A 12,668-nucleotide genomic window follows, 5' to 3' on the forward strand; every position below is an offset into this window, starting at 1 on the left:
GTAAGAGAAGAGCCTTTTAGTTCTGCTAGATGCTAAATGGACCCTCATCCTAGGCTGTGAATGATCCTCTGATGAGACTTGTGCATGGACTTCCTGCTCACAGCAGGGTCAAACAGATGAAGCAGTTGGGGCAGAGGGTGTGGAAGGCTGGGACGATGCAGGAGGCAGGGGCCGATGCAGCCGAGAGTGGGGTTCGTTCCCAGTGTCCCAGCCTTGAGGAGTGCGGTGGGCCTGCACGTGGTGTTTTTGCAGTTTGGCACTCCTTTCCTTAGGCTTAGAGCAGCAGCGGGAGAAGGTTTTCATGTTCAGTTTTCCTGATTTCTAGGACAGATTTTCAGACTTTTCCAACTGAGTGGTTTACTGTGTTGTGTCTGAGTTCTCTACGTTTCTTTAGGTATTTGCTTACCACCTGCTGAGTACTCAGTGCTCCATCACACTGGATGCAGTGGGTACAGGGGCCTAAAGACCAGCCCTGCCTTTGAGGAGGGGCCCTTTATTCTGAGGAAGCTAAGACGACTGCTGGTCTAGAGCAGAGGCAGGAAGAGAGCGTGAGCATCCCGACCTGTGGGCTGTGGCCAGGTCGTCCCTCCTCTTTTCACATGGGCACCCTGGTGAAGGGGGCACGCTGTTCCTGGAAACCTGTTTCTTCCATGAAAATAACCAAAATTAATAGGGAACAGGGAAGGCAAAACAGACCGTATGCCTTTGCAAACCTGAGCACAAGCTTAGAAGGCCAGCGTTAAGATGTCACCTGGTAAACACTCTTGGGGGTGTGTTTTTCATGGGCTGGGCTAGCTGAGGCCACACAAACCATGTCTGATGCAGCGTGTGCTGCATTACCCTCCTTCCTTCTCTGCACGTCTCCCCTGGCATGAAAGTGGTTTCCTTCCTCCAGGGACCATGATAGTTTTGAAATGGAAGTCACGGCTCTCAGCTCCAGTTGTGTGATGTCTGTGGCTTTAGGGCTTCCCAGAGCCTCTGCCTGCTGGGGGTGGGTGGTTTCTGCAATGGCTGCTTCTTCCACCTTCCTCCTCCCCACCCTGCCGTTCCTTCTTCCTCCTCCCCTTTGACCTTGATCCCCTGCACTTTGCTTTCAACGGGGTCTTCATTGCCAAGTTCCCATGAGTGAGGTTTCAACTGTTCTCCTCATTCTGGCTGATTTGTGATGTTAATCCCAGCTACCCCTTGGGCTTGTTCCAGGAATTAGTACAAAAATTTTAAAATCCTGAGAGATCAGGGCAGAGTTGTTCAGACTCCCCCCGACCCTGATGTTGGCCGCCTGACCAGTCACACCTCCCTGGCTGCAGGGAGAACTTCTTAGCTGATGCCTTATCTTGGCTATTGCTGCCTTTTCCAACAGAGACCAAGTCTTGCCAGCAGCTCTGAGCTTCCCAGAGTCCCTGCCCCTGCCCCTGCCTCTGCCTCTAGGTGTCAGTGCAGAGCTGGGGGTGAAAGAGGGCCCTCTGGAACCCTGCGCCTTACCTGCCACGCTGGCCTTCCCCAGCCTTCCCTGAGGTGTGTCAGGCACTGTGTTTGTGGGGCCACCTCCAGCCCTTTGCTCCAGACGGCTCTTGGAAGCGTCACTGTGAGCTCCCCATCAAAAGACAAGACTGTAGATGGGGTGCGCCCCCCCACCCCACCCCCAGAGGAATCACTCCTGGCCATCACAGCTGGCTGTACCCAGACAGAACCTGTCTTTTCTGAGAAAAAGTAGAATTTTGGCTAAGAGAGTCACTAGCTAGTGCAGCAACCTGATTGGTCTGCCCTGAGGAGAGAGCGCCCTGGCTTCCATCCCTGGGTTCTGGGGGCCTGCACGTGGTGTGTGCTCACTGAGTATGGGGCGCTGAGGTTCCAGGATACTTCCAGGTCTCAAGTCCTGGTCTTTGAACTCTTAACTATTGATAAAACTTAGAAGAATGGCGGGATGCAGTGATTAGATTGGGGTGGGGGACACTGGGAATTCCCCCACACACGCATTCTGTTTCTGCATGTGTATTTGTTTGGAGTGTTGTGCAGTTTTTTGAACCAGTTGAAAGTGAAGTTGCAGACAGCATGCCAGCTCCCTGCTAAATACTCGCCTAGGTTTGAGGGTCTCCTGTGTAACCATTTAGCTCTCTGAGAAAGTTAACAGTCATTCTGTCATATCCTCTAATGTGCAATCTGTATGTAATCCCCCAATTTGTCTCTAAAACATCTTTTGTAGCTGTTCTCTCCACCTCCCAGAACTGGATCCAGTTAAGTGCATGTGGTTAATTTGTTTGTTGTGTCTCTTTGGTCTCTGTTAGACAATCCTCGCCTTTTCCCTCCAGATCATTGCCTTTTTAAAGAGTCCAGGCCAGTTGTCCTGTCGAGCGTCCCGTGGTCCGAATTTGTCTGATTGTGTCCTTGTGGTTGTATTTGATTTGTTCCACAATGCCCTTAATTGTTGTAAACTGGGAGATGGGGCCAGAGGCATGGTTGATTCAGGGTGAACGTTTTTGCCAAAATTACTGTGTAGGTGACAGCAAGCCCTTCATATTCTGTCATGTTAAGAAGGCACATAAAAGCAGGTTGTAGGGTTTTTTTCCCCAAAATAAAAAAATTATTGTCAATTTAACTCAAAAAATTTTAGATAGTACATTAAAGAGATGGGGGCCAGTGAGAACCTGGAGGTAGTGACCTCGGAGGAGGGAGCTTTGCCTCAATCCTCTACAGCTGCATCGAGGGGCTGTGGCCTCAGAAGTGGCATCAGTGCCATTCCACCATTTACCAGCCGTGTGACTTTGGGCAAGCTGCCTGGTCTCTCACAGCCCCCTACCCTTGTCTGTAAACTGGTAATAATGATGAAATTGTTAGTGAGCAACGCTTGACACCTGTCTGCACTTGCCTGTTGGCTCTCATTATTTTAGTGATCCTTCTGGAAGGAAAGGCGGTGGCTAGGTGCGAATGAGGCAGAGGGGAGTGCAGTGGGCAAGGGCTGGACGCCTGCAGGAGCGGCATGTCCTTGGTGAGTGTAGCAGGTGGTTGGGTGTGCTCCTCGGCCACACTGCCGTGAGGTTTGCTCCTTCAACTCTGGATTTTCTGGGTGGTCTCCCTCCTTCAGTAATCATGCTCTTTCTCTGTTTGCTAATATTTCTCGTGCTCCAGGGGACGAGGAGACTGACTGAACCCTCTTAGTATGTGTGTGTAGGGTTAGTGCATTTAGTTCTCCACGATCTTTTTTCTTTGACCGTCACCTTGCACTTGCCCTGCACACTCCCACATGCTCTGAATGGCTCATCCTCTCCCCTTTTCTCCTTCCTTTTTGGGCAGGTGACTGCCCTGGCACAGCTGGATGGGGATAGAGCAGCACCCAGGAGTAGGGGCTAGAGCTTCTCCCCGGCTACCAGGACAGAAGTTCTTCTCTCTCCTTTTTTAAAAAGTTTTATGTTTTTTGTAACTATTTGCCATAACTCTACTATTTTAAGGAAGATGCTGTTATTCTCCACCCATTTCCTCTCCCAGAAAGACATTTTATAAACATAATTTAAAAAAAAAAAAATTTTTGTTTTCTGCTTTATCTCCCCAAAACTCCCCTGTACACAGTTGCATATCTTAGTTGCATGCCCTTCTAGTTGTGGGATGTGGGACGCCGCCTCAACATGGCCTGATGAGCGGTGCCATGTCCGCGCCCAGGATCTGAACCCTGGGCCGCCACAGCGGAGTGCGCGAACTTAACCACTCGGCCGCGGAGCCGGCCCCTAAACATAATTTTTTTTAAGTCTTATCTATCGAGGGGTAATTGATACACGGTAAAATTTACTCTTTCGCATGTGCAGTGGGATGAGTTTTTCCCACGTCTGTAGTCCCATAACCACCACAACCAACAGATAGAAGAGTGCCGCACCTCAGAGAGTTCCCTTCTGCCTCTTTGTGGCTGGCTAGATCTTGAAGTAATAAAAGTGTCTTAGACTCATAAACCCTTGATCTGCAGTAGTTGATAGTATTGTGCTTGAAAAGGAGGTTATCAAAATTGTATCCGCCCGGCCCTCCTCTGTTCCTGGGCTCTGTGGGGAGGAAGCTCCTGCTGTGAGCTGTGGGTGGGGGAGGAGCTGCTGTCTGCTTCCCACCAAGGTTCTCCAGAAGTCCCTCTCATTGGAAGTGTTGACCAAAATAGTTCATGTAATCTTGGTATTTATCGGTAGGACCAGAATAACATGAACTTGAAGATGAAGGTTACACTTGCTGTTACTTTGAATTTGAGTTTTCTTTGAATTAACTTAAAATGGATTAGAGAGCCAAATGTAAGAATGATGAAAATATATAAGTATTAGAATAAACAAGGGTGAATTCCTTTATAACCTAGAAGTAGGGAAAGATTTAAACTAGGACTCACTCACTCTCCAGAAACAATAAAAGGATGTGATGATTTGATGACATTAAATATAAAAAACTTTTTAAACTTTGCATTGTGAAAATATATCATAAACAAAAATGACAAACTGGAGAAAATATTTATAACATTACAAAGTGTAATATTTCTAATATAAAAAAGCTCTGAAAAATCAAAATTAAAAAATACCAAAAAACATATGGAAAAAGGGGCAAAAGACATTTCACAAAAAAGTTATATAATGGTCCTTCACCTTATGAAAGGATCATCAAATTGACTTTGTAATAAGAGACATGCAAACTCAAGCTACCCTGAGATACCGTTTCTGACCTTTGTCAAATTGACAAAAAATAAAAATTTTGACAAGTCACTCTGATGGCAAGTCTGTGGAAGAGCAGATATTCTTACACATTGCTGTCAGGGGCAAAAAATAGTTCAAGCCTTTGAAGAGGAGTTTTGCAGTACAGTCATGTGCTGCATAACGACGTTTCAGCCAACGATGGACTGCATATATCATGGTGGTCCCGTGAAATTAGTACCGTAGAGCCTAAATGTGTGGCAGGCAGTACCATCTAGATTTGTGTAAGTTCACTCTGTGATGTTCACACAATGATGAAATCACCTAATGATGCATTTCTCAGAATATATCTGCATTGTTAAGTGATGCATGACTGTATCTAGAGTACATGTGCATTTACCATTTGATCCAGCAGCTCCAATTCTAGAAATTTACTCTCCTACAAATGCAAAATAATATGCAAAAAATTATTTATTGCTATACAGTTCGTAATGACAAAATATTTAACATGACTTAAATGCCCATCTATAGGAGACTGGCTGTTTCTGTACATCATACAATGAAATCCTATGCAGCCCTGAGGAAGAATGAGAAATTGCTCTACGAACTGGTATAGAGTGAGTTCTAGGATATATTGAAAAAGCAATTTACAAAAAAGTACATATATGTGTGTGTGCATACATATATGAAGAAATAAAGATTAGTTCATTAACTATAGTGGGTAAGTGGGAATGGGGTGGAGGGGATAGGGATGGGAGCAAGACTTTCCTGGTGTCTCTCTTCATATAGGTTGATTTGTAAACTGTATAAATGTTCAACATATTCAAAACATAAAATCTCTAAGGATGAAGAAAAGCAAACGTAAGATTGAATACACACAGAAACAAGTGAACGTAACCTTATGTCAAACTGCTAACCATGCAGAGAAAATAATTCAGTACTTAGAACATAGTACTTTGCACACCCTGAATGGGATATATTCTAACGACAAAAAAAAAAAAACATACAGAGAAATCTTAGACTTAGTAGTCTTAGTCTTGTTAGTAGTGACATTGGTGTAATTCTGGAACTGTGTTGTACGATGTTATAGGATAGAACAAATGAATAAGTATGTTGCTGATGTTGGAAATCAGGATGCTCAATGTAGGAGAAGGAGAGATACGAATATGGGCAGAAAGAAGGTAATTCAGGGTATTGGATTGAACTGGAGGTGTCATTATGACCCCATGATTCAAAAAAGAATTGTATCTCTGTTCACTAACTAAATGCCACCCCAGTAACAACGAGGCCACCTAGTGTTCAGATCTTGGTTTCTAAATACCGTTCTCCGTTAGAATGAACCAGGGCTCCGTTAGAATGACGAAAATATCTAAAACTAATAGCAACAAATGTTGGAGAGGTTGCGGAGAAAAAGGAACCCTTATGCACTGCTGGGGGGAATGCAAACTGGTGCAGCCACTATGGAAAACAGTATGGAGATTCCTCAAAAAATTAAAAATAGGACTACCATACGATCCAGCCATCCCACTACGGGGTATTTATCCAAAGAACTTGAAGTCAGCAATTCCAAAAGTCCTATGCACCCCAATGTTTATTGCAGCACTGTTTACAATAGCCAAGACGTGGAAGCAACCTAAGTGTCCAGCAACAGACGAATGGATAAAGAAGATGTGGTACATATATACAATGGAATACTACTCAGCTGCAAAACAGAACAAAATCATTACATTTGCAGTAACATGGATGGACCTTGAGAGAATTATGTTAAGTGAAATAAGCCAGCGAGAGAAGGACAATCTGTGTATGACTCCACTCATATGAGGAATTTAAAATTATGGACTAAGAACAGTTTAGTGGATACCAGGGGAAAGGTGGGGTGGGGGGTGGGCACAAAGGGTGAAATGGTGCACCTACAACATGACTGACAAACATTAATGTACAGCTGAAATTTCACAAGATTGTAACCTATCAGTAACTCAATTAAAAAAAAAAAAAAAACAATGCTGCAATGAAAAAAAAAAAAAAAGAATGAACTAGGGCTCCTTGGAGAAGTGGTGGGCTCCAGGGCTGGGCCTGAGAACGGTACAAATTGAGCCTGGAGCATCTTGTGCCAGAAAGCAGGAAACTGCTTGAAGAATGAGGAGGAGAGGGGGGTGTTATGTCAAAAAGAATGGGAACCTATTTGAACAGGCTGCTTTGGGCAGATTTGAGACAATTTAATTATTAAAAAGAATAGTCATGGTAATGAATTATAAAATTGAATAAAAATGGAATCCATGAGTTCACTGATGTTCAAAAAAGAAAAAGAGATAAGGTTGGACAGAAAGAAAAGCTCTTCTTTACAAAAGGATGCTAATTAATAAAAATGAATGAAATGATAAAGTTGAAAAATTATAATTTTTAAGCCCACTGTGTAAGAATGTTAATAAGCTAGTGGGAATATAGTATTCGCCCTGGAGCCAACCACAAGATGAGTGGGGTCACTGAAGCAGGTGGAGCCATGCCACACCTGCCTGTTGGCATGCCTTCTGAGAATACTTTTGGGGTTAAGGTCAGCTTTCCCAGTTCCCCCAAAGTGATGGTGTCAGAGCAAGGTCCTTCAACTTTCCTCTTGCCTGCGGGAAGAATGCAGGGCATTGGCTGTCTGGTGCCCTCTGACCTTCACCACATCAGGTCCCTGCGCTCCCACCCACAGTAAGGTGTCTGCAGCTTTCCGAGCATTCCTGGGTCTGTTGTGTGGCTCTCCTCTTGTACCTGCTCTTCTCTCTGCCTGGACTACTCATAACCCCTAGCATATGTGTGAAATGCTTCTCATCTGTTAGCGTAAGTGACTGCTCCTACACACTTCTCTGAGATCTCACACTGTCCTCATCAGTGCCCTTCAGGTGTAGCCATGATTAGTGTCTCTTTCACACAGCAGAAACCACTCAAGGGCCCAGGAGCAGTTTTTTCCATTGTTGTAGCTGCTTATAATTGTGCCCGTGTCTAGCAGATGCTCAAGAAATGGTTACCAAGTGACCCAAACGATAATCCGTTCACCTGGCAGAAGGACTGCCAGTCTTTGCTGTGCCTGGTGCCTCAGCCTCCCCTAGAAGTCACTGTTGAGGATGCAGATTCGAGGACCCCACTTACAATTCTGATGAACTAGGACTAGGTGGGATGTGGACATCTCCATTTTTAACCAGCATCCCTAGGGAACAGGGACAGCTTCCTGGGGACTAGGCGGGTGACTTGCAGAAATCATGGCCAGAAAGTCCTAAGTTGTAGGGGAGCACATTACACATTTAAGAGGGAGCTCATGAGATATTTCCTGCAAGAGATTGTATTTTCTCTGTGCCATGAATGATGAATAAAAATTAAATATTAAGTGAGTTGATGACGAAGAGAAGAGATAAGCAAAGGCTCAGAGGCAAGGACTGCGTGGGTGGAGGGGAGGTGTGTGAAGGGGGTGCTGAGGGAAGAGGCTGGGGAATGGGGTTGGGGTCACCTGGGTACCGAGGAGGAAATGGGGCTCCTCCAGCAGGGTTCTGAGCAAAGTGAAGGACTTGTGTGGGCTGGTCAGGTTCTTCTGCCGTCCTGGGGCTCGAGCCTGACGCAGGAATGTGTCGCCACAAAGGTGCCTGTCTGCTCAGCTTTTCTCTTACATTAGAAACATTCTTCTGCAAAAATTCACCACCTCCTCACATATGTAAGATATGCTTTCCCTGTAGACAAAGTTGGCAAACGTTTTCTGTAGGGAGACAAGCAGTAAATATGTTAGGCTCTGTTTGTGACTGCTCGACTCTACTGTCACAGCACGAAAGCAGCTGCAGGTGACGTGTAAGTAAGTGAGGGTGGCCATGTCCTGGTAAAACTGCTCAGAAACAGGTGGTCTGCCAGATTTGGCTTGTGGGCTGGTTTCCCAGCCCCTGGTGGAAAGAAAGGCACGGTTTAATTTGTTTCCTTACCAGTCGTCAGCACACGATAAAGAGCAGAGAGTCTTGTCTGCTTGGGGAGGCCGGGGCCTGAGGTTTGGGTGATGGTGTGAGTGAGGCGCCGAGGGAAGAGCCCTCCGATTGACCAGCGTCATGCTGGGCAAGTGCCTGAAGAAGCCACTTTATCAGATGAGGATATCAAGTGCTTTACCATCCTCACTCTTTTTCTTGGAAAATTGGCTTTGTTGATTGTGATTCAGGCAGGCTCTCGCCTAAGGAAGTCATGTGCTCTTGTTGCAACTTGCCCTAAGAATATTCCAGTTATGCTAGTGATTTATGCCGCTGGGTATGGAGACCACACTTGATGCTGGGTCCTTACTGCTGTACAGCCGCTGCTTGTCCCTCAGCCCGTACTGCTTGTGGCAGGCCCTGTGCACGGCTGAACGGTCAACACGTAAGCTGGCATGTGCAACCTTTTCCAGACCATCTTGGGCGGCTTTGTCTGGGGCAGCACTTGTGGGAATTTTCTATTAGCACCCACTTTCAAAGGAACCCGGGGTCCTGGTGGCATGAAAATGAGTGAGTGCTTTGCAGCAGTGCTCTCAGGGCTGGTGGTCAGGGTTAAGCCAGAAAATCCTTGCCCTGAAACATGCCCAGGCGATGGTCAGGTGAAGACTGAGGGCAAGAATAGTTTGTGTCACTGGGAGTGGCTCTCAGAGCCGGTCTTCACTTTCCCACATCCGATGAGTCGCCAGTGCAGTGTTGATTGCAGCCTTCCTTGGGACTGGATCTCTGAATGCAGCCCGTATCACGTTCCCTAGGATGCATTGCTGGAAGTTGGAAATGATAGTAAAACAGATAGATGCCATTTGGACCACTTGAGATGGCATCCATTCCTAATGAGGTGCTGGCCTCCCTTTACCCTTTCAGCACATTTCTGAAAAATTGTGCTGAAGAAATTTTTGTAAATGAAACAGTGTTTTTTCCCTTTGATACACGTTCCAACTCCAGGTGACCTTCACTTCCACTTGTGACGATACTATGCTCTGGGCCCCTCTGACAGGTAATTATAAATGGATGGTTGGTGGAGGGCATGCCCATGTGAGTGGCATCTGGTCTGTACTGTGTGGCCTGCCTCCGTGTCTTAAAGCCAGCATCCTGCCTACTCTCAGTTGATTTCGTCGCATGATTAAAATGGCCAGGAGAACAAAAGAATCTTGACCCTCATCTGGCTCGGAATGGTGTGTGCCAGCTCTGGACTTGTAAAGCAGCTGCTTGTCCTTCAACTAGACCCCCTCCCTGTCTCAGTCCAGTTCCTGTTTCATTCAGGGCAAGATGCACTGTCAGCTCAGAGGAGAGCAGGCTGAGTCCCCGACTGCTGGCCAGGACAGTGATACAAGGCTACTTGTGGGTATTGGAGAAGGATCTGGACGTCTGGGAGTTCCCAGTCCTGCAAACAGAGGGTGCCAGTTTTATATTTTACCCTGAAAGTAATGTTAAAAAAGGTTATTGAGGAGCTGGCCAAGTGACGTGGTGGTTGAGTTTGCACACTCCGCTTCAGCAGCTTGGGGTTCGCAGGTTCCGATCCTGGGCGTGGACCTACATACCACTCATCAAGCCATGCTGTGATGGTGTCCCACATACAAAATGGAAGAAGATTGGTACAGATGTTAGCTCAGGTACAATCTTCCTCGCCAAAAAACAAATAGTTATTGGGTTCTCATGGTAGCCCATGAAACCACCTTAATACAACTGTAGCTGCAATGCTGTACATTTCCAATAAAAGTCCAAATCTTTTGAATTTGAGTAGCTCCATTGTTCATAAAGTCATTATGAAGTACCTAAAATAAAATTGAATGATGGCATTTGAGGATGTCTGCATCTAGTTTGAGGATATAGACAGGAAATTTAACCAAGAGTCTGTAAGCTGTTTGGGTCCTTTAAAAACAAGAGTTAGAATACTTTTGAGTGTTTTTTATGAGTAAGCAGTATATTGCATCTCCTCTTAATTTGTAACGTAACAGCTTTCCTTTTCCTTAATAGGTCTAGATCACTAAGGTGACTTTAATGCTTATCTTCTGTGATTTAGGGCAGTTTTTGACTTATAAAATGGAACAACAGAGGGAGATAGATTTGTTCCCCATGGTAGCTGATAAGACTTTGAAAGGGAGGAGGAGGGTGGGAAGATCGAGGACATACAGTGGTGTTTAATAAGGAGCTCACCAGCTCAGCAGTACAGAGTCCCGCAAATGCCCGACATCCCCCACTTGCAAGGGGAAAGGTGGCGATGGCAGGGGCTGGGGTTGGGGTGCTCACCTTGGGGCTGTCTGTGGGGAGAGCCGCAGGAGGGGAGGACGGAGAGGCCAGCGGCCCCGGCTGCATGGCAGAGGCGATCTTTGCAGACGGGGCTCTTTCTTCCAGGTGTGTCTGCATTTGCTCATGTGCTGTTTGTCTGTGGAAAAGACTGTTAAGCTGTCAAATAGTGAACTACCTCGGTAGTTCCTGACGCCGTGATCATGGTTTTGGTCTCGTTTCTTTTAGGTTACCCCTGTTTCAGGCCAGTGCTTTTGCATTTCTGGCCCCTGCTCGAGCCATCCTGTCTTTAGATAAATGGAAATGTAACACCACAGGTAATTGCAGCTATTTCCACGTATGTCATTGGGGGCCTTTGATGCAGGTGATAAAAGGGAGGCCTGGACGTGCTGCCCTTAGCAGCGGTGAATCCTTTCTGGACTTAGGCACGGAACACGCAAACCAACAAACAGCTTAGAATGCTCCAATCCGTGGATCATGTTCCTGTCTCTCTCTCTGTCCACTCGTGCATCCCTAACCCCAGAGCAAGTAAGGACCAGAAAGGACCTCATTTCTCTATGCTAATGAAATTGATAAACATGGGAACAGATTAGAAAAGTATTTGTGCTATTTTTCTGCCTCTTTCTTTCAGTGGATTTTGCGAACCACCAGTAATCACTCTCTTTGCTGCGTCAGCATCCCTTCTCTGAACATCTCTGCTTTTTAAGGATCTGGCTGCTTTGATTTTCTGCAAATGACTTTCATCCCCCCTCCTCCCCGTAGTGATTGCAAAGATCCTTAAATAACCCGATAAGGTCAGGAAAAGATCAGATAGGGGATTTGAGAAAATCAGACCTGTTGTACTCTCAAAATACTGTTACATTTTTAGGTTCTAGGAGCAAAGTTTTCCAGCCTTCATTTCCTTCCTTGCTCCTAGGAGTTACTTTGTGACCACTGATTTGATTTAGGAACTGGAAAAGGCCCTCTGTTTTATCTAGGTTTTTAAAACATCAGTCAGGCAACCTTGCTATTGGGCTTTTCAATTAGCTGCTTGCAAAGGTTGGTCTTTGTGTGAGGCTGGCACTAGCAGTGTGCATCACTGCTTCAGTCAGCTTTTGACAAGCTGGGAGCTCTCAGTCGAGGAATAGCTCTGGTTAAGTTAGCGTGGGGGACTGCCCCGTTCAGTATGGTAAGCCGTACTGTCGCAACTTGAATTTCAGGGATGCGTGTTGATATACTTAAAACAGGCAGGAAATTCTTCTTAAAAAGAGTAAATTGACTATGTCCTGTGAAACATCAGTGTCACTCCAAGAAAAATTTTGTCTTTGTTTTTGTTTTCAAGATGTTTCAGTTGCCAATGGAACAGCAGAACTGTTACACACAGAGCACATCTGGTATCCCCGAATACGCGAGGTAAAGGAGGAGCGCTGCCTGCTCGTGGCTTCTTTGTGTTTCTTCTCAGCTTCACTGTTGGTCGTGCCTAAGAAATTGCAGTTGCTTATACTAAGCCCTCCTTTTCTTTTTCAACTACTGACATGTTTATTTCTGTTTTTAAACTGGATTTGGATGACATTACTATAAAATGAAGCATGCAGAAATGCTCTGTGCAGTCAGAGAGTATTGTTCTCGCCCTTGTTTCCCTCTTTCTTTCTCCCCCTTTCCTCCCATGCACCCACAGACCTGCCCACCTACACCCTCAAGCACCTTCCAGCGTAACCAGCTGAGGGATGTGGCGCCCTTGGACCGACCTTCAGAGGCTTGTCGACAGGCAGCAGAACTGTTCATTCCGGCCTCAGTGTTTGCCTCCATCTGT

The 12,668-nt window shown here is 45.9% G+C and overlaps 1 protein-coding gene across 14 annotated transcripts in view; it reads left to right on the forward strand.

Annotated features, from left to right (window-relative positions):
- SLC23A2 (solute carrier family 23 member 2) overlaps positions 1-12,668 on the forward strand; it is a 142,766-nt gene that overhangs the window by 94,873 nt on the left and 35,225 nt on the right. For all 14 annotated transcript variants that reach the window (XM_023626158.2, XM_023626154.2, XM_023626155.2 and 11 more), the window contains 2 exons: positions 11,105-11,193; positions 12,198-12,268. In XM_023626158.2, the coding sequence (XP_023481926.1) occupies positions 11,105-11,193; positions 12,198-12,268 (160 nt within the window). The remainder of the gene's footprint in view (positions 1-11,104; positions 11,194-12,197; positions 12,269-12,668) is intronic.

Source organism: Equus caballus, chromosome 22, assembly GCF_041296265.1.
Source record: "Equus caballus isolate H_3958 breed thoroughbred chromosome 22, TB-T2T, whole genome shotgun sequence".
In the NCBI taxonomy this organism is placed as follows: domain Eukaryota; kingdom Metazoa; phylum Chordata; class Mammalia; order Perissodactyla; family Equidae; genus Equus; species Equus caballus.